The following is a 21,130-nucleotide window of genomic DNA, read 5'->3' as shown; positions in this document are numbered from 1 at the left end:
GTCCCCCTCCATCCGACCTGCGCCAGGCGCCATCGCTTGGGCCGCCGATGGCATGGGACGCGCTGGTGCCTTAGGCGCCGCTATGGTTGCCCCCGGCTGTGACCCATCTGTCACGACCGCCGCCACCTCCACCTACGTTGGTGGGGTCATGACCAGCTGCATCACACCCGCCACGGTCGATGCCACGAGCCCGGTCAGCAGCCCCGTCTGCCCCATCATCAACAGCGGTATCGCGGCCATCGCCGTCTACTCCACGATCTCCAAAGGCACCCCTTGAGCCCTATGTCCGTCCGTCCCACCGAGGGCACGGGTGCCACCATGGGTGGCGCCTGATCGGCCGGCGATGCGGTCACACTATCACCGCTACCGCCTAAAACGGGTGTGATGCCAGCCAACGGCTGCCGCCTCGATTGGAGGGCGATGCTCTTCTTTGGCGCCAGCGCCAAAGGATTTCGCTGCCTGTCGGCGCTGCAAGGGACGAAAAACATGAGTCACTGTAACACCCCGGTGTTACATTGTAATGTTTTGCTAAAACATCGCAGGAGCATCATGTATTTGTGCATATGTGTGTAAATTGGAGTATAAATTAATATACGACATTTGAAAAGTTATCCGAAACGGGAAATAAATGTTAAGTTTCATGTCGCTTTATATTGTCTAGTATTCTAAACGAATTGTTATCAAATAAAAATGATGTAGAGCGTGTATGTGAACTGTATTAAAAATTTGTAGTACGTACTCAGTAGGCAACAATGGAACAAGTAAGTCGGAATTGGAATTCGACGCGAAACCGTTCGAAGTTTAAGTCATTTCGCGTAAGTTATAAATGGGTCGACGAAGCCACTTTTGGTAATTTGTAGAAAACCCGTGCACGTCATCTGCTTCGGACAAGCCATCACTGACCATGGTCACCACTGTGCCTTGGTTGCCTGCCACCGCATGCAAGCACACTGCGCACGAGTCCTATCAGCTCTGCACTCGCGTGGGTCGACCGCGCGGACAGTCGCCTGGGCACGTCTCACTGTCTTCCGTCGTCATGTGCACGCGTACCTTGTGTTAATGACCGTGGATGTGCCAACGCCTCTGTCTCCGCTGAAGCCATGGCCAACGGTACCTCTTGCTTTCAATTCGACGTGACCGTAGAGCGTTAATGAAATTCGTCGCATCCTTGGCTCCGCGAGACAGCCAGCAGCTTGATTGACACCACCTTGCCTATTGTAGCACCTCACTGTGCTTTAATTTTGGAAGCACAGCTCCGCCTGCTCCATAAGAACGAGGTGAACTGCGCTGTCGTCCATCCACTGAACCAGAGCATACCAGTACAATTCACCGCACTGCTAGCTTCTCCTTCAGCTGCTCATCGCACTGCCCACTTCTTTCAAAGCTCCACCGCCGTTTTGCGTCTTCTTCGTGGCCGGCGGAAGATCGCCCGAGCAGAGCAAGCTTACAGCAGCCGGTGGTGTGTTACTGTTCATCTTAGCTTGCTGACATCATCATGACGTCACCCCTACGTCACACGTGTTTGTGGCCGCTTTTCATGTAGGAAAATAAAGCCGTAATACGTTGAAATACGCCTCTGGGCCAGTTTCCCGCGCTTGCAGCCGCGCTGGGCCGGCCTGCCTGCCACTGCCGCACTGCTCGGCCCACTGCCGCGCTGCTTGCGCCCGCGGCCTGCCTGCGTCCGGCCTGCTGGCCCGCTGCCGCTGCTGCCACGCGTCGCTGGGCCGCGCTGGCCGCTGGGCCATGCCGCGCTGTGCGCGCTGCCGCTGCCGTACGCGCGCGTCTGCGCATCGCTAGGCCGCACTGGCTACTGGGCCACGCCCGCTGCTGCCGTGGGCTGGGCCGCGCTGCTGCTGCCGCGCGCTCGGCCGCTGCCGCTGCTGCCGCGCCCACGCGCCGCGCGCTGCTGGGCCGTGCCCGCGCTGGGCCGCGCACGCGCTCGCGCCTGCTAGGCCGCGCCCGCGCTGGTGCTGCTGGGCTGCGCCCGAGCCGCTGTGGGCCGCGAATGTGAATACGTTTTCTTAAGATCCAGAAGCATAGAAATGATTATTCAATTTAGTTTCAAGCTAACTTCGATAATTAGTAGTAAATTGCATGGTTGTCCAAAAATAATGAAACCAGGTTCGTTAGATTCGCAAAAATACAATCTACTTATTAGTACAGTTAGATTGCAGTTAGCTATTATGATGATAGGTTCATAAATTTTAATTAGCAAGCTTAGCATTATATAGATTAATAATTGTAGGAATTATTGTGGCAAATCGGTAATAGTTTTATCTTTGAAAATTTTACAGTCGGTTCACTAGGATATCGTGTACTTGCTGTAAATTTTATAGCCTTAGAACGAGTTGTTAGATAAAGTAGCTATTACCTTTGCTTTATCGTATATAGCATAAACTAGCATTAGGGGTAAGAATAGCGGTAGTTGCTATAACAATAATGATACTTCGAAATGGTTATCGGCGACAATAGGTAGCCTAGTACCGTGGTCGATATCCATAGCTTAGTAGCTAAATCAATGTACTTTTATTTTAAGAGCTGCTGTTGTTATATTCCTAAGCATTGCATCATCATTTCATGCATGTAGATCACGAGCTGGTAGACTTCGTGCCCGTCGTCGAGCCGGAGTACGACGAGGTGATCGAGGAGTACGAGGAGGAGATCTTCGCACAGGAGGAAGCCTAGGAGCCTGTTGGTGCTGACTTTGCTGACCCGGCACCTGCCCAAGGCAAGCCCCGGTGCATAACCCCTATTTTTAAATGATCACTGAATATATTTATATGATATGCATTTACGTTACAGGCATTTTATGGAAACTACATGCATAGATATATCCACCATGAGTCCTACTAGTGCAGGTCGAGTAGCTGCTATGCTCAGGATGTCGGTAGCGTGAGTAACCTGCCGTTACTCGCAAATAGGTGATTACACTATGATATCATGATGAAATAATGGAAAGGAAAAATGGTGACCGGACATGGATGTGGATTTGGTACTGGTGGGTGTGAGGGGTTGTGTCCTGCGGCCAACAGGGCATAGCTCGGTTACACTTTTTCCCTGTCTGTGTCGATTAAGGACCGGTCGTTGCATATGACTCTAGGCAAGTCACAGACTATTGTCCCGAGCACATACTTGGGTATGGGCGCAGGAAAGACTTGCTGCTCTCTTGTCGCGAATCCGGCTCTTTCCGGACCGACTGATGGGAAGAGGAGGTGGTGGAGGTCCTTGCGCCGCACTGAGTCCGGGATTCAGAGGCGGGGGCTTGGAGTCCAAGTTTGGACGGGGACCTGGACCCCCGGGACAGGAGAGTGGTGGGTTAGTCCTGCTTGTGCCTGGGGTACAAGCGGGGCGTGTGTCTTCGGGGCACCCAGCTAGGTACATTGATTCGCGAATCGCCGGGTTATCCGGTACGACTTGTCTACGGTTTAGCACCGTAGTAAGAACTGGAAGTGAAAAAGGAGAAGGAACAATATCGATTGCTCAACCCTTGCTTGAAAGTAGAACAGGTGCTTATATAGATTGACTAGCTGAAAACTTAATCCGGCTGATGATAATAATGTATCAATAAGGACTCACTATTAGTATTGCTTTTTGCTAAAAGAGAACCAGCAACCATAAAGCCTAGCATATTCCTTGGAGTCGGGAAAGTATTCCCACTGATCGGATAAGTCTTGCGAGTACATTGTGTACTCAGGGTTTATTTACCCCTGTTGCAGGTGATGCTTGAGGAGTTCCTTGTGTGGAGGATCCTTCTGGTGGGCTCAGACGGAATCCTCGTTATCTTATCGCTAGATGTTATCTTTTAATATTCCGCTGTTTATCATTCCGCACTCTGTATTTGGTATTGTAATAATGTACTTTTAAGAAACTCTAATGTATGAGATGGACTTGTGTTGTAACTCGTTTGCATTATTGGATCCTTGGGAAAAATATGGATCTTTCGGGTTCTCCCTCAGGGTGTGCCCGATGGATACCGCTCGTTGTAGTTGCTTTCGGGGTGCTTAGTGTCTGGTGGAAGACGAGCGCCTTCGTAAGTACGCTATTTCGGGTGGTTCTACCACAGTTGGTATCAGAGCCAATAATGGTCATGAGTTCCTCACCCCTTGGCCATGTCCCCCTCCATCCGACCTGCGCCAGGAGCCATTGCTTGGGCCGCCGATGGCATGGGACGCGCTGGTGCCTTAGGTGCCGCTACGGTTGCCCCCGGCTGTGACCCATCTGTCACGACCGCCGCCACCTCCACCTACGTTGGTGGGGTCATGACCAGCTGCATCACACCCGCCACGGTCGATGCCACAAGCCCGGTCAGCAGCCCCGTCTGCCCCATCATCAACAGCGGTATCGCGGCCATCGCCGTCTACTCCGCGATCTCCGAAGGCACCCCTTGAGCCCTATGTCCGTCCATCCCGCCGAGGGCACGGGTGCCACCATGGGTGGCGCCTGATCGGCCGGCGATGCGGTCACACTATCACCGCTACCGCCTAAAACGGGTGTGATGCCAGCCAACGGCTGCCGCCTCGATTGGAGGGCGATGCTCTTCTTTGGCGCCAGCGCCAAAGGATTTCGCTGCCTGTCGGCGCTGCAAGGGACGAAAAACATGAGTCACTGTAACACCCCGGTGTTACATTGTAATGTTTTGCTAAAACATCGCAGGAGCATCATGTATTTGTGCATATGTGTGTAAATTGGAGTATAAATTAATATACGACATTTGAAAAGTTATCCGAAACGGGAAATAAATGTTAAGTTTCATGTCGCTTTATATTGTCTAGTATTCTAAACGAATTGTTATCAAATAAAAATGATGTAGAGCGTGTATGTGAACTGTATTAAAAATTTGTAGTACGTACTCAGTAGGCGACAATGGAACAAGTAAGTCGGAATTGGAATTCGACGCGAAACCGTTCGAAGTTTAAGTCATTTCGCGTAAGTTATAAATGGGTCGACGAAGCCACTTTTGGTAATTTGTAGAAAACCCGTGCACGTCATCTGCTTCGGACAAGCCATCACTGACCATGGTCACCACTGTGCCTTGGTTGCCTGCCACCGCATGCAAGCACACTGCGCACGAGTCCTATCAGCTCTGCACTCGCGTGGGTCGACCGCGCGGACAGTCGCCTGGGCACGTCTCACTGTCTTCCGTCGTCATGTGCACGCGTACCTTGTGTTAATGACCGTGGATGTGCCAACGCCTCTGTCTCCGCTGAAGCCATGGCCAACGGTACCTCTTGCTTTCAATTCGACGTGACCGTAGAGCGTTAATGAAATTCGTCGCATCCTTGGCTCCGCGAGACAGCCAGCAGCTTGATTGACACCACCTTGCCTATTGTAGCACCTCACTGTGCTTTAATTTTGGAAGCACAGCTCCGCCTGCTCCATAAGAACGAGGTGAACTGCGCCGTCGTCCATCCACTGAACCAGAGCATACCAGTACAATTCACCGCATTGCTAGCTTCTCCTTCAGCTACTCATCGCACTGCCCACTTCTTTCAAAGCTCCACCGCCGTTTTGCGTCTTCTTCGTGGCCGGTGGAAGATCGCCCGAGCAGAGCAAGCTTACAGTAGCCGGCGGTGCGTTACTGTTCATCTTAGCTTGCTGACATCATCATGACGTCACCCCTACGTAATACGTTGAAATACGCCTCTGGGCCAGTTTCCCGCGCTTGCAGCCGCGCTGGGCCGGCCTGCCTGCCACTGCCGCGCTGCTCGGCCCACTGCCGCACTGCTTGCGCCCGCGGCCTGCCTGCGTCCGGCCTGCTGGCCCGCTGCCGCTGCTGCCGCGCGTCGCTGGGCCGCGCTGGCCGCTGGGCCATGCCGCGCGCGCGCGCTGCCGCTGCCGTACGCGTGCGTCTACGCGTCGCTGGGCCGCACTGGCTGCTGGGCCACGCCCGCTGCTGCCATGGGCTGGGCCGCGCTGCTGCTGCCGCGCGCTCGGCCGCTGCCGCTGCTGCCGCGCCCACGCGCCGCGCGCTGCTGGGCCGTGCCCGCGCTGGGCCGCGCACGCGCTCGCGCCTGCTAGGCCGCGCCCGCGCTGGTGCTGCTGGGCTGCGCCCGAGCCGCTGTGGGCCGCGAATGTGAATACGTTTTCTTAAGATCCAGAAGCATAGAAATGATTATTCAATTTAGTTTCAAGCTAACTTCGATAATTAGTAGTAAATTGCATGGTTGTCCAAAAATAATGAAACCAGGTTCGTTAGATTCACAAAAATACAATCTACTTATTAGTACAGTTAGATTGCAGTTAGCTATTATGATGATAGGTTCATAAATTTTAATTAGCAAGCTTAGCATTATATAGATTAATAATTGTAGGAATTATTGTGGCAAATCGGTAATAGTTTTATCTTTGAAAATTTTACAGTCGGTTCACTAGGATATCGTGTACTTGCTGTAAATTTTATAGCCTTAGAACGAGTTGTTAGATAAAGTAGCTATTGCCTTTGCTTTATCGTATATAGCATAAACTAGCATTAGGGGTAAGAATGGCGGTAGTTGCTATAACAATAATGATACTTCGAAATGGTTATCAGCGACAATAGGTAGCCTAGTACCGTGGTCGATATCCATAGCTTAGTAGCTAAATCAATGTACTTTTATTTTAAGAGCTGCTGTTGTTATATTCCTAAGCATTGCATCATCATTTCATGCATGTACATCACGAGCTGGTAGACTTCGTGCCCATCGTCGAGCCGGAGTACGACGAGGTGATCGAGGAGTACGAGGAGGAGATCTTCGCACAGGAGGAAGCCTAGGAACCTGTTGGTGCTGACTTTGCTGACCCGACACCTGCCCAAGGCAAGCCCCGGTGCATAACCCCTATTTTTAAATGATCACTGAATATATTTATATGATATGCATTTACGTTATAGGCATTTTATGGAAACTACATGCATAGATATATCCACCTTGAGTCCTACTAGTGCAGGTCGAGTAGCTGCTATGCTCAGGATGTCGGTAGCGTGAGTAACCTGCCGTTACTCGCAAATAGGTGATTACACTATGATATCATGATGAAATAATGGAAAGGAAAAATGGTGACCGGACAGGGATGTGGATTTGGTACTGGTGGGTGTGAGGGGTTGTGTCCTGCGGCCAACAGGGCATAGCCCGGTTACACTTTTTCCCTGTCTATGTCGATTAAGGACCGGTCGTTGCATATGACTCTAGGCAAGTCACAGACTATTGTCCCGAGCACATACTTGGGTATGGGCGCAGGGAAGACTTGCTGCTCTCTTGTCGCGAATCCGGCTCTTTCCGGACCGACTGATGGGAAGAGGAGGTGGTGGAGGTCCTTGCGCCGCACTGAGTCCGGGATTCAGAGGCGGGGGCTTGGAGTCCAAGTTTGGACGGGGACCTGGACCCCCGGGACAGGAGAGTGGTGGGTTAGTCCTGCTTGTGCCTAGGGTACAAGCGGGGCGTGTGTCTTCGGGGCACCCAGCTGGGTACATTGATTCGCGAATCGCCGGGTTATCCGGTACGGCTTGTCTGCGGTTTAGCACCGTAGTAAGAACTGGAAGTGAAAAAGGAGAAGGAACAATATCGATTGCTCAACCCTTGCTTGAAAGTAGAACAGGTGCTTATATAGATTGACTAGCTGAAAACTTAATCCGGCTGATGATAATAATGTATCAATAAGGACTCACTATTAGTATTGCTTTTTGCTAAAAGAGAACCAGCAACCATAAAGCCTAGCATATTCCTTGGAGTCAGGAAAGTATTCCCACTGATCGGATAAGTCTTGCGAGTACATTGTGTACTCAGGGTTTATTTACCCCTGTTGCAGGTGATGCTTGAGGAGTTCCTTGTGTGGAGGATACATCTGGTAGGCTCAGACGAAATCCTCGTTATCTTATCGCTAGATGTTATCTTTTAATATTCCGCTGTTTATCATTCCGCACTCTGTATTTGGTATTGTAATAATGTACTTTTAAGAAACTCTAATGTATGAGATGGACTTGTGTTGTAACTCGTTTGCATTATTGGATCCTTGGGAAAAATGTGGATCTTTCGGGTTCTCCCTCGGGGTGTGCCCGACGGATACCGCTCGTTGTAGTTGCTTTCGGGGTGCTTAGTGTCTGGTGGAAGACGAGCGCCTTCGTAAGTACGCTATTTTGGGTGGTTCTGCCACAGTCACGATGAAATTCGACTAAAATAGGAAAAAAAGGAACTGATAACTCACCTCAGCGTCGTCGGGGCGGCAGATGCGTTTGGGGGGCGAACCCCCTGACCTTTGGTCTGCCTCATTAGAGCGAGGCCATTTCGAGCCTGCCCCCTGCTCCTGGGCAGAGGGGCTCACTCCCCTTGGCTCTTGGGGCACGATGGCAGAGCCGCCTGCCTCCTCCGACACCTCGGGCATGACAGCGGAGCTACCCGCCCCTGTTAACTCCTGGGGTAGGTCGATGATATGGCCCACCTCCGCCGGCTCCCTGGACGTACCTTCCCCTCCGTGGAACGGGAAGAGTCCTAACGCCTGCAAGGATGAACCGATACCTGTCAGTGCATCCTCGTTCTCCAGGTTGTCCCACTCGATATCATCGGCTACCTCATCGTCGTCACCATCATCATCATCACTATCAGTGTCCTCCCCTCATTCCCGCGCCTACAGCTTCCGCTCCTTCTTCCTCTTCTTGTCCTCTTTCGCCTTCCTCAGCCGCTCACCCTCGGCGTGATTCGCCATCCTCATGGCCGAATCCCTCGGCAATGGCACTGAGTGATCCATGAGGATGGGTCCCTCGGCTGGTCCCACCCCTCTCAAAGTTAGTATCAAGGGGTCAGGAAATCAATTGAAGAGAAGGCAAGAGAAGGGGAAACTTATGAAGACGACGTGGACTGGCTCCGGACGCATCGGAGGATGCCCCGACACCGGGTAAATGAAGTCGAGGGCAACACCCGCGTCACCCGCAAAGGCTCCATCGCTGCATTGCGTGATCTTGGAGTTGGGGAGTCCCCTCGGCGAGCGTCGTTCCATCGAACGATGCCTCGGGCACCATCGCGTATAGTGGGAGCGCGCGCGTCATCAACGGTGCCACCCTCCTTGCGTGGTAGGCCCCGATGACGCCCAACCCCTTTAGGCCATTCTCCTTCAGGATGTGGATGGCGGCGATGTGGTCTCCGGTCTTCTTCTTGTCCTTCTTCGGGACGCCCCACTTCATCCATGGCTCCGGGGCCTCTTTGATCAGGCGCCCAGTGAACTCTGGCAGAGGGGCAGCATCGTCGTTCTTGAGATAGAACCACTATGAGTGCCACCCCTTGTTGGATGACGAGAGCCACATGGACAGGTACTTCCGACCCGATTGTTCCAAAGTTGGATGCCGGTGCACCCCATCGGCATATGTAGCTCCTGCATACTGCTTTTCTCCCTCTTCTTCTGGAGGGTGACAGCAAAGAAGTACCTCCACAAGTCGAAGTGGGGACTAATCCCTAGGAATCCCTCGCACAGGGCGACGAACGCCGCCATGTGCTAGATCCCGTTGGGATTGAGATGCTACAACTCAATCTTGTAGTAGTGTAGCAGCCCCCGAAGAAATTTGTGGGCGGGGGTCACAAAACCATGCTCGTGGAAGTGGGCGAACGACACCACATAGCCATCGGGCGGCGACGGCAAATCCTCCTCGTCGGGCAGCAGCCACTCCTCGGCCGAGGTCCACACATGGAGAAGACCGCGATGGATGAGGCCCTCCATGCGCTGGAAGGTGATATCGGAACGACACCATGGATCCATTGGAGGTGGGGGCGGATGGATGCGGGCTCAACAGCGGCGGAGATACGGAGGTAGGAAACCAAAGCGATTGGCGGCGGTGGTCGTGGCTATGGAGGCAAGGATGCAGGCGTGTGTATAAATCCTGGGGGGCCAACCCTTTGGTTTTATAGGAGTGATGGGTGCGAGGAAATCAACCGCCCGCCTAGATCTCCGCGCTTGCCACGATCTGCCACCACGTCTCGCTACAGGGCGTGCGCACGCAACCCCTATCCGTTCCCTCGGAAAACTTGCCGAACATTTTGCCTCTTCGGACGGGCCATGACCCATCACATGTAAGAGGAATACGGAGCTAAAAATGCTACTATGGCCCATCTAGGCCCAAGAGTTCGAAGGTCGGCCCACCGATGGGTTCGACAACCGCTCTGGGCACCTTTAGAGTAAGGGGTGGAAAGGGATGGGCCCGCTAGCGGCCAGTACCCGGGCACACGAGAGCCGCGGGCATCCAGCCCATGTTTGAGTCTCGACCGAATACGATCCATGGTTTTTCCTCGAAGAAAGGCACAGAGCCCTCGGGACCGGTCGAACGAACCCGAGAACTATATGGATTGACCACTGAGAATCTAGAGTTAGACACCAAGCTGACCCAAGCCGGATCCCCGCGAATGGGGATGCTAGGGCCCCACTCGGACTAGCCCATTAAACAGCTCATCGAGCACCATGATTCGTCCATAGAGGAAAATCATGGCATGGCTCAGCCCCTTCGTTTTTATCGAAAAAACGCTTGAGGAAAGACAATCGCAAAGACGAGCCGATCCTCGACTGGACCCCTGCTGTGGGCAGGGGCCTGAGGAAAGTTGGACTCGCATGAAGGCCGAATGCACAGCCACAGAATGACAGACCCCCAAAGGGGTCGATATCAGGGAAAGACCTTTTTTGACCCACCAAACCTCACGGCTATACCCCCGAGGGGTCCGATCACGACGAAAGGGAATCACTGTCCCCAACTCACGCCATGGGCGACAAAGGAAGGCCAAGGCCCTCAAAGTCCTCTAGTTCAAAAAAAGCCTCCGAATGAGTATTCTACTCCTCCGCATGCTCGGTGGCTATAATCGAGGACCAATACTAGGGTACCCGAAGAGGAGGGGGGCTAATGGACATCAACATTAATTCATCCGAGTAGTCAAGAGCGCGACTACGGCTCCAACTGACCCCAAGGTCATGGGCTCCGCCTCGCCCGACCTCTGGGAGCGGGCTGCGCCTCGCCCGACACCGAGGCCGCGGGCTCCGCCTCGCCTGACCCCAAGGTCGCGGGCTCCGCCTCGCCCGACCTCTGGGGACGGGCTTTGCCTCGCCCGACCTCTGGGGACGGGCTCCGCCTCGCCCGACACCAAGGTCGCGGGCTCCGCCTCGCCCGACCTCTAGGGGCGGGCTCCGCCTCACCCGACACTGAGGCTACGGGTTTCGCCTCGCCCAACCCCAAGGTCACGGGCTCCGCCTCGCCCAGACTCTAGGGGCGGGCTCTGCCTCACCCAGACTCTGGGGGCGGGCTCCGCCTCGCCCGACACCGAGGCCGCGGGCTCCGCCTCGCCCAATGGGGTCCCATACCGCCACCAACCACTCCAGGTCCAAGCGTATGGGCCTGGGTCAAAACTCTGACACCAAGGAAGAGACCGACACACCCCGATGTAACCCACGGCCATGACGGGCCATACCTAGGGGTTCACATCAGGAACAACATCGGGCGTACCGGTGCTGTTCTACCTAACCCTCGTACAAACACTAACAGGCACGCCAGTTCACCACAATGTCCGCCAGGACGGAGTGGGGCGCCATGACCGGCAGACGACGCCTGCGCATGGCGCTAGTGACGGGCAGGGCCGCGATGTGGAGCCATCCTAGTTAACATCTACAGGGTCGACGGGACCCGCGTGAAGGAGAAGAAGGACCCGGTGACTCTGAAGGCCTTCGGCTCTCTCTCGTTCTTCTCTTTTCCTCCATTGTAACCCGTGCTTTCCCTTGGCCTATAAAAAGGAAAGCAGGCCGTCCCATAAAGGGGATTGATTCAGGCCAGACCCGATTGAACCATCACGAACCCATCGAACCTCGAACCGATCAGAACACAACACAAGTACACGGCCGAGCAACAACCGAGCTCTTGGCACCCGTTCATTCCTTTCAACAGAGACTTGGGATCTGTCCCTCTCTCGCCCGTTTGTAACCCCTACTACAAACTTTCAGTGCCAGCAACATGAGCAGCAGCGACGAACTGGACGTAGGGACATTCTGCCCGAACCAATATAAACCTCGTGTCCTCTAAGCACACCATCTGAGCCAGACGCACAATACTAGAAATTTACTCGTTGGTGGTAACTCGAAACACAGACAAGCTGGCACTTCTGTCTCTGACGGGTGGGACCCCGGCGAGACCTCCCTGGCATGACGAGTCGATCGTCTCACTCCTCCCCATTCGATGGAACAAGGTGAGTCTCCCTTCTCTATGAGAGATTTACATTTTTACCATTATTAAGATTGGTACTCGTTCGAATATCACTCTTAGGATGATACTTACAACTTTACCAGATGAGACAAGTTTTAGTTTTAAATTTACCACATTTGCGCATGTGGCATGCCGCGCCAGCTCAACACGCTAGCGCCTAGTCAGCATGGGCACGTGAAATGTCCTTGCTACCCCTGCCTTGCTCCTTTCTCTCCCGCTCCGACACCCGTGTACCGCAGCTCCGGTCACTGCTAGATGGGTCCCACTCGTCAGCTTTGTCTTCTAGCTCCAGCACCTGGATGCGGGCGAGCACCTTGTCAGCATGCTGTGGCGGGGTCAAGGGCTTCTCCACGACGGTGAGCGAGCTGCTGGACGTGGTGCTCCCGGCGGAGTGGTTGAGCCCAGCGGCCGACATGGGGGCGGCGGCGAGCTTCTTGCGCACCTACAAGCCGAGCCCTGCATGAACACAGCCGCCAAGGCGGAGCTCGCCTGCGGCCAGGGCCACCCGCGCCGCCGAGGTCAGGCTCATCTCCCACCTCCATCCTCCTCTCTTCTTACTCCTCTGCCATTTCGAATCACTCTATTCTCTCTCATGCTATCCTAAATCCGGCGTCCTATTCTCCCATCACCGCCGATGGCCACGGCGCCTCCCGCCCTCCCCTGCCCGCAACTTCGGCGAGCTCGCATGGGGAGCAACTGCTCCGGGCACCTCGCGTGGGCAGCAGCTCTGGGATACGGGGAGAATGGGCAAGCGGCGGATCTGTCGGATGAGTGCGGAAGCAGATGTGTTGCGGTGCTCCATGGGCCGCGGGCGGCGTCGCTCCATTGTGGAGATGGAGCTTCGACCATGGCGAGCGGCGGCTGGCGGGGCTCCTGCGCGCGGCGGATGGAAGAGCGTGGCCGTCTGGCTGTCTCCCATCCGGCTGCTGGAGCTGGAAGATGAAGCTGATGAGTGGGGCCCACTTGGCAGTGACAGGAGCTGCGGGACCCGGCTGTCGACGTGGGGGAGAGAGGAGCAAGACAGGGATAGAAGGACATTTCACGTGCCCATGCTGACTAGACGCTAACGTGTCGAGCTGACGTGGCATGCCACGTACACAGATACGATAAATCTAAAACTAAAACTTCTCTCATCTGTTAAAGTTGTAAATGCCATCAACTGCCCATCTTAACAATGGTAAAAGCGTAAATCTCCCCTCGTGTTCTGGGTGCTGGCACTCGCGTCGTCCTCCTCCCCTCTCCCTCTGCCTCCATGCTCCAACCTCACCCGGAGGAGAAAAAACAAATCAGATCTCGCTGCGAGCCGGGAACCTGGGAGGCCAGCGCGCGCAATGGCGAGCAACAGGGCATCAGCCGCCGCCGGCGGCGAGTACGAGAGCGGTAGCGACCACGACGGCGCGCTGCAGAAGCCGCTGCTGCTGCCCAACAGCGGGAGCGGGTACCGGATGAGGATGGGGTCGCGCCAGTCCAGCCTCAACGCCGCCGGCACCTCCTCCATTGCCGTCCTACGTGCGTCCCACGTCCCCGCCTTGCTCTGCACGCTCATCGTCGCTCTCGGCCCCCTCCAGTTGGGCTTCACCAACGGGTACTCCTCGCCGACGCAGGACGGCGTCATCCGGGACCTCAAGCTCTCCATCTCCGAGGTACGTCCTGGCTGCAGCTTCAGCGCGCGCGCGCACACACTGACATACACCTGTCTTCACGCTCGGCTCGACGTTTTCTTCTCGTCTCATTTCAAAACTTAATTGAACTCCCCGCAGTTCTCGGCGTTCGGCTCGCTACCCAACGTGGGCGGCATGGTCGGGGCGATTGCCAGCGGCCAGATGGCCAAGTACGTTGGCCGCAGAGGGGTGAGAAACTCTGCTCCACTGCTCCTTTTCTTCATTATTCTAAGACTTGTTTCCTTGCACATGTCCCAGAAAATTGTTGTCTGTCTGCACATACTGTTTCATGGTCTGTGCTGGTCGTGCGTTTTTTTTTGGGGGTTTTGATGACTTTGTGCAGAGAGGGTTGACAGCACTACTGGCCACTACTTAAATTTAATTAGAGTGTAGGCTAAGGTCACGTTTGAATACAAGGGCTAATTGATAGCTCGCTAAAAACTAGCTAAAATTAGCTCTAATGCATGTGCATCCAAACAGGAGGGCTATTTTGTTAGCTAAATCTTCAACTAGTTAGGGTCTGTTTGGATACACATGACTAATTACTAGCTGGGCTAAAAATTAGCTCAAATTAGCTATAGTTGTCTAGCTAATTGGCTAACTAGTAACTACTAGTTGGACATGTGGCTAAAAAGTTAGACCATCTATTAGCTCTCCTGTTTGGATACACTACAACTATTTTTAGCTAGCTAGCAATTATCTCTTGGATCCAAACATGTCCTTATTAGCCAACTACAGCTAACGTGAGCTAATTTTTAGTCCGGCTAGTAACTAGCCATGTGCATCCAAACAGGCCCTATAGCTAATTTGGCTAATTTTTAGCCCCAACTAGTAACTATCCATGTGTATCCAAACAGGCGCTAAGTCTCCTCAACAAGAAAAAAACTAAAAGGGCGTACCCAGTGCAGAGAGCTCCCGCTCTGTTCGGGGTCTGGGGAAGGGTGTTAGTGGCAAGCCTTACCCTCGCCTGTGCAATGCGAGGAGACCGCGACTTGAACAAGAAAAAAACTAGAGTAGAGTAAAATGTTGTTTGGTTGCGTAAACGTAAAGCGCACGTCAAGGGAAATACATACTTTTTGGCCCCTCGTTAATCAGTTAACGACCAGATTGACGGTGATGGATTTACTGAGTCTTGGGATCGGTTACCCTGCTATCACTTCACGATGTGATCGGACCATGCCGTGAAAAATGCTCCGACCAAACAGCGTGCGATCTTTTACACTAACTAGCTTTGTAACTGTTTCACAGTCACTGATGATTGCAGCGGTTCCGAACATCCTGGGCTGGCTTGCAATCTCCATCGCAAAAGTATGGCGCTACGTGTGTCAGTTTATTTCCACTCATTGCTTCACAAATGACAACATCGGCTTTGATGGCTGTCGATGTCTGCTCTGCTCTGCAGGACACTTCGTTTCTGTACATGGGAAGATTGCTTGAAGGATTTGGTGTCGGTGTCATGTCCTATGTGGTATGTATAATAAAACTCCATGCCTGGTTATGCCTTGAGAGTATGAGTACTTGTTCTTTTTAACCTGTCCTACTTAACTTTAAAAAAGATCAACAGATATGTGAGCATTTTTTAGACAAAGTGATCCATCCCTATGAAGTTTATTTTTATTGGCAGAAGAGCAATGGAAGCATGGACTGGTTATATCAGCTAATTTTGGTCTGTGAATTTTGTGCCACCAGGTACCAGTATACGTAGCAGAGGTATCTCCTCAGAACATGAGAGGAGCTCTTGGTGCTGTGACCACGGTTTGTTCATACCCACATGCGTCTTATCTTTTCATGAGGCAAACACTTGGCTTGTTTATGCCGACCTCACTGTTCAATTGTTCATTCTACAGTTGTCTGTAACCGTTGGTGTCTTGCTTGCATATGTGCTTGGCTTGTTTTTTCCTTGGAGGATTCTTGCGTTAATAGGTAACGTGGCTAAACCCTGGTAGATTAATAAATCTGCTGCTGCTGCTGCTGCTCTTAGTTTGCATTTCAACTCTGTTATTTTAGCTCGCACGATCAGCAACTCTGATAAGTTGGACACATATTTTTTGGATAGTACAAATGTAGTAGGCAAATATTTTGGTTCTTAGGACCTTCTGTTCTATCATAAAGTGTGTGATTCCACACTTGTAGGAACCTTGCCCTGCTTATTGTTGATACCTGGCCTATTCTTCATTCCGGAATCTCCAAGATGGCTGGTATATACACACACGAGTTGGATAACGAACTCTGAATAATTATGCCAAATTGCAATTTCCGATGCCTGTTTCCCCCCTTATATTTGTAGGCAAGGAAGAATAGGATGGATGATTGCGAGACTTCTCTACAAGTTCTGAGGGGATTCGATGCTGACATCACTACAGAAGTTAATGATATAAAGGCGCACACTTACTTTCATTCATTTAGACTGACTGAATACAGTTTATTTGAAGAGTATTCACTCTGTGTATTATTATTTTCTTTAACATTTGGCGCATGGCTCTATGTACTTCATTCTTATGGAATCGGTGGGATTAACTTTTAGCTTTATGCAGATAGCTGTAGCATCAGCAAACAAAAGTGGTACATTACGTTTTCAAGAGTTGATCCAAAAGAAATACCGCATGCCCCTAATTGTAAGTTTGTAATTTTATCTGCTTATCTGGTACCAAATTAATGATCGCATTTTGTAACTGTCAGCTTATGACAATGCTACAACTTTTCGCAGCTAGGAGTTGGCCTACTTGTGTTGCAACAGCTAAGTGGAATAAACAGTATAATCTATTATTCAGGTAGCATCTTCAAAGCTGCAGGTAAGCTGTGCACTTGTTCACTGACTTGTGTTTTTTATTAGTAGCTGTTCATAATAAATTTTAGGAAATAATTTTTTGTTCCTTCCAAATTTAACTGGAGCATTAGGGCCTTGGGGAACTGTTTTGGCAGTTTGCTGAATAAAAAGTATGAGTTTCTGATTGGTAATATTTTTTTACAGGCGTAGAAATAGTGTAGTGGACTACAAAAATCAAAAGAGTGAAATTGGGATAAAGTGACCTTATTGTTCCTAAGTCCTAATGCATTATAACATGTTAAAAAAAGCGAATATATTACTCTCCTTGTAAGTTGTAACATGGTTTATCATTCTCTTGCTTTGATGAATGATGGCATTTTATTGTTTATTGCAAAAGCATTATGCCTCCTCTGTCTTTATCTACAACAGTGCCAGTTAAGTCTGTTTTGACTTTTAGTTCTAATAATCAAACTTGTCCAGGGCTCAAGAACAGTAACTTGGACACATGTGTACTTGGAGCTATTGGGGCAAGTACCTAAACTAGACAGACCTGATCTAGTCTCTCTGTGTTTTTATTAATCTTCTTATGACAGCACTCCATCAGGTTCTTGCCACTGGTGTTACAATCACGTTCTTGGACAGAGCTGGCCGGAGAATCCTCCTTATTGTAACTTCTGCTTCCCTCTAAAGCCACTAATTTGTGGGTCCTCTGTAGCTTAATTTAATTGCCACTTCAAATTACAGATCTCATCTTCTGGGATGACCCTAAGCCTTCTTGCAGTTGCTGTTGTATTTTACATCAAGGTAAGTTCAAGTTCCATTGCGATAAGATTCTGATCAGAATATAACAGTTTTTCTTTTGTATTCTCTGCAATAGTAATCTATTATACTAATTCAGTCAATGGCTTATAAACAATCTGATATGCAGTATGATTTCAGGGTCTGTCATCTGTCATCTCAATCCACTGAATATTCTTCTTTCTTGTCATGGGTTATTCGTTTCAGGATAATATTTCAAATGACTCTGGCTTGTATAACATCTTAAGTATGGTGTCCTTGGTTGGTGTCGTGGTAAGTCTGTCAATTACATTTTATCTGAACATTGGTTTTTAAATGTGGAATCTGTGCCGTAAATTTTTGCCCAAATACTTCGTTCAGGCTTATGCCATTTCCTACTGCTTCGGTATGGCTGCCATTCCATGGATCATTATGTCTGAGGTATAGTACCTTATCACATATAGCTAATATAGCTCGTAAGATGCCTGAGCCACATGCTGAAAGCATTCTGAATGAAGGCTTATTCTCGAAACTTTGCATATTGACAGATCCTTCCGGTTAGCATCAAGAGTGTGGCAGGAAGCTTCGCGACCCTTGCCAACTGGTTGACATCCTTTGGAGTAACAATGACAGCAAATTTGCTTCTGAGCTGGAGTGCTGCAGGTCCATATATACATCTCTCTCTCTCTCTCTCTCGTGTAGAGTAGGATCATATATGAACAACCAAACCTTACGACACCTTACCTTTGTTTCCAAATCGTACAGGTACATTTGCCTCCTACATGATTGTGAGTGCTTTCACTCTCATGTTCATCATCCTTTGGGTGCCAGAGACAAAGGGAAGAACCCTCGAGGAGATACAATGGTCCTTCTATTGAGGTCCAGCATTCATCAGTATATGCAATTAGCAAGGTCTGGTTTGAGCCGTATGTCGTGTGGTGGCACAGATTTGTTTTACTTTCCTTCTTGTCTCCTCTCTCTTTGTTTTCTGTCGTGCTAGGCACTTCGCGTGCAGGTCTGCTCCTATTTGTTTGTACTATACTTTCGTGGGTTGTTTCCCCTCCCCTTAATGAAGCACGCGCATAGCACGTTCTATGAAAAATAGCAAGGTGGTCTATGCAAAAAGCGTGGCAAATCCTCCGGGAGCTAGAAAAAGATATAGTAAAATATAGCAGAAGCTATTTCATCTAGCAATTTTATATAGTTTAAACTTTAAATGAAAATTCGCTATGGATTCTGCTTGAAAACATGTAAATAAGGACATTTTATGAACATGAATACTCAATATATGTACAGGGTTGTAAAAGAACATGTCTCTGGATCCATTACTCGACATTTGTTAAACGGATGTGCTGGCGCCCGGACATCTGATGGTATAGGATTTCATCGGACGGTAACCTGGGCGTACTCCCACCGAACAGCCCATCAGAAACATCATCGCGCGGCCCTGGCTTCGGTCGCCAGCCCGCCCGTCCGCGCCTGCTGCTATGCTGTATTGCTGCTGCACGCACACGTCCTTCCTCTTCTGCCTTGCCTCGCCTTGCACGCGTACCCCACCCCCGTTCACCTCGCCTTGCCCCGCGCCCACCGCTCCTTCCCCCTAACCCCCTCCTCTCTCCGCGCGGGCGGGACCTGGGAGCCGGGATGAGGACGAGCGCACCTTGTCCGTAGGACCCCAGGCGCACCACGCGCCCCATCCGCCGGCCTCCGGCTCGCCACGCCCCTTTCCTCGGCGCTTGGGCCGTGGCCCTATGACTTTCGGAACATACCTCTGAAACAAGAAACACTTGCAATATGAAACACTTGAAGGCAACATACGTCTGAAATAGATAAAACATTTGGAACATACACTTACAACATATGTGTGAAACATATGTAACATCTAGATAAAACAATTGCAACTTGTAACATGAAAACACTTACTGCAACATAAGAATGAAACAGCTGAAACATTTGGAATATACTCCTGCAACATATGTGTGAAACATATGCAACATCCAAATCAAAATGCTTGCAACATACGTCTGAAACAGATGAAACACTTTGAACAAACGATTGCAACATGTCTCTGAAACACTTGCAACATATGCAACATTCAGATCTACTTTTGCAATATCCATATGGAACAATTGTAACGAGCTCTGAAACATCTGAAACATACGTTTGCAACATGCGTTTTCAGCGCAACATCTCCTTGCTGCTTGGAAATGGAGGCTCGTTGGCGCGTGGAGTTCATTGGTGTATAGCTCGCCGCTCCGGCGGAGAAGGCCGTGGCGGGTCTGGAGCGAGTTGTCCCCGCTCCGGTGGAGAAGGCGGCCGGCGCATTGGAGAAGGACGCAGCGGGGCAGAGGTGCGGTGGAGAGCGACGAAGGCGAGCGGCCACGCTAGGGCGCGATGGAGAGGAAGGATGGCGGTCGGCCGAGAGCGGTGGAGAGAGCCGTGGTGGTGCATGTCGTGGCAGTGCGGGCGTGGCGGCGTAGCCGTGATGCAACACGCCGCGGTGGTGCGGGGGGCGCGGCGGGATGGGTGCGGGCGCTGCGGGGAATCAAGAGGAAAGGGAAAGTGAGAGCGGAGTATTATTTTTCTTTAGCAACATGGTGCAAGTCTGTTGGGCCATTCGGTTGGTGACACGGCCCTCCAACGGCGGCGGCCGACAGATTCCTATCGGACAGGACGTCCTGACCCAAGCATTTCCGTTTGTTAAATCAATCAACATCCTCACAGCTATGATCCACATTCAATATTCAATGATTCATTACATCATTTATAAAGTAAAGAACATAACATAGAGGCATAGATTGTATTCACCTAAAAATATTTTTCATTTAAGCCAAATAGTGGTGTTTAGAGGAGCCAAAATAGCAGAACCAACTGACAATATTGTAGCGGTGGACCCTATGAAAAAAAGATATAATTGTGCTATAGCTGCCTATTTTAGAAACATGATGTTTTTACTTGAAACTGTTTTTTCAAATAGTTTTGTTCAGGATAACATTTCATCGGATTCTAACTCGTACTACATCTTAACTATGATCTCCTTGGTTGCTATCGTGGTATGTCTCAGCTATGTTTCTTCTGAAAAACTGGATACAAATGCAGAATCTATGCCAAAATAATGACTGGTGCAACTATATTCAGGCTTTCGTCATTACCTTCTCGTTTGGTATGGGTGCCATTCCATGTCTCATGATGTCTGAGGTACACTACTTTGTTGCATATATATACCTGATATAAAGCTTGTACAAGGCCTCTGTGTCTCCTAATTTTGGCATCTTACCGAAGAGAACTATTTGCATAAGCAAGAGTCTGAGGCTACAACTCAGGCATGTACTGTAAGAGATATCTGAAGGTATATATAGTTCAAACTCTCTGCGTTTTTCAGATCCTCCCAGTTAGCATCAAGAGTCTCGGCGGAAGCATTGCGACACTGGCCACCCGGCTGATATCCTTCGCCATAACAATATGACGACGAACTTGACGCTCACCTTGAGTGTTGGAGGTCCACACCACACCTTTGTGCTTCAGCTTTGAAATCTGAATAGGATAGGATTCTGAACCATGGAAAGCTGATGCAGTTTTTTTCCCTTTTAATTTCTGGGCAGGCAATTTCCTCTCGTACATGGTTGTGAGCGCCTTCACCCTGGTTTTTGTCATCCTTTGGGTGGCGAAGATGAAGAACCCTAGAGGGGATACAATGGTCGTTTCGCTGAGCATTGAGCATCGGTTGAT

At 50.8% G+C, this 21,130-nt stretch overlaps 1 protein-coding gene across 2 annotated transcripts; it reads left to right on the top strand.

Moving 5' to 3' along the window:
• Positions 1 to 13,414: 13,414 nt before the first annotated feature.
• LOC136511765 (sugar transporter ERD6-like 4) lies at positions 13,415 to 18,503 on the top strand. Of its 2 annotated transcripts, none has more exons than XM_066505798.1 (17): positions 13,415 to 13,839; positions 13,957 to 14,046; positions 15,106 to 15,165; positions 15,260 to 15,325; positions 15,547 to 15,612; positions 15,705 to 15,780; positions 15,991 to 16,055; positions 16,145 to 16,222; positions 16,392 to 16,472; positions 16,565 to 16,649; positions 17,105 to 17,151; positions 17,229 to 17,291; positions 17,369 to 17,428; positions 17,630 to 17,695; positions 17,783 to 17,842; positions 17,950 to 18,064; positions 18,167 to 18,503. In XM_066505798.1, exons 1-17 carry the CDS (start codon positions 13,528 to 13,530, stop codon positions 18,277 to 18,279), a joined length of 1,503 nt encoding a protein of 500 aa, XP_066361895.1. In that variant the 5' UTR covers positions 13,415 to 13,527; the 3' UTR covers positions 18,280 to 18,503. The 2 variants fall into 2 exon arrangements, with proteins under 2 accessions (XP_066361895.1, XP_066361894.1); XM_066505797.1 differs by having other exon boundaries at positions 16,145 to 16,237.
• Positions 18,504 to 21,130: the final 2,627 nt, after the last annotated feature.

The sequence above is a fragment of the Miscanthus floridulus genome, chromosome 16 (genome assembly GCF_019320115.1).
Source record: "Miscanthus floridulus cultivar M001 chromosome 16, ASM1932011v1, whole genome shotgun sequence".
Lineage (NCBI taxonomy): Eukaryota > Viridiplantae > Streptophyta > Magnoliopsida > Poales > Poaceae > Miscanthus > Miscanthus floridulus.
The sequence above is the reverse complement of the archived record's forward strand: the minus strand, read 5'-3'. Positions and strand labels throughout refer to the sequence as shown.

Coding starts and splice junctions, on each gene's coding strand:
- LOC136511765 (XM_066505797.1), top strand. CDS start 13,528: ATGGCGAGCAACAGGGCATCAGCCGCCGCCGGCGGCGAGTACGAGAGC. Junction 17,152..17,228: donor GTGTACTTGGAGCTATTGGG/GCAAGTACCTAA, acceptor GCACTCCATCAG/GTTCTTGCCACTGGTGTTAC. Junction 17,292..17,368: donor GCCGGAGAATCCTCCTTATT/GTAACTTCTGCT, acceptor TTCAAATTACAG/ATCTCATCTTCTGGGATGAC.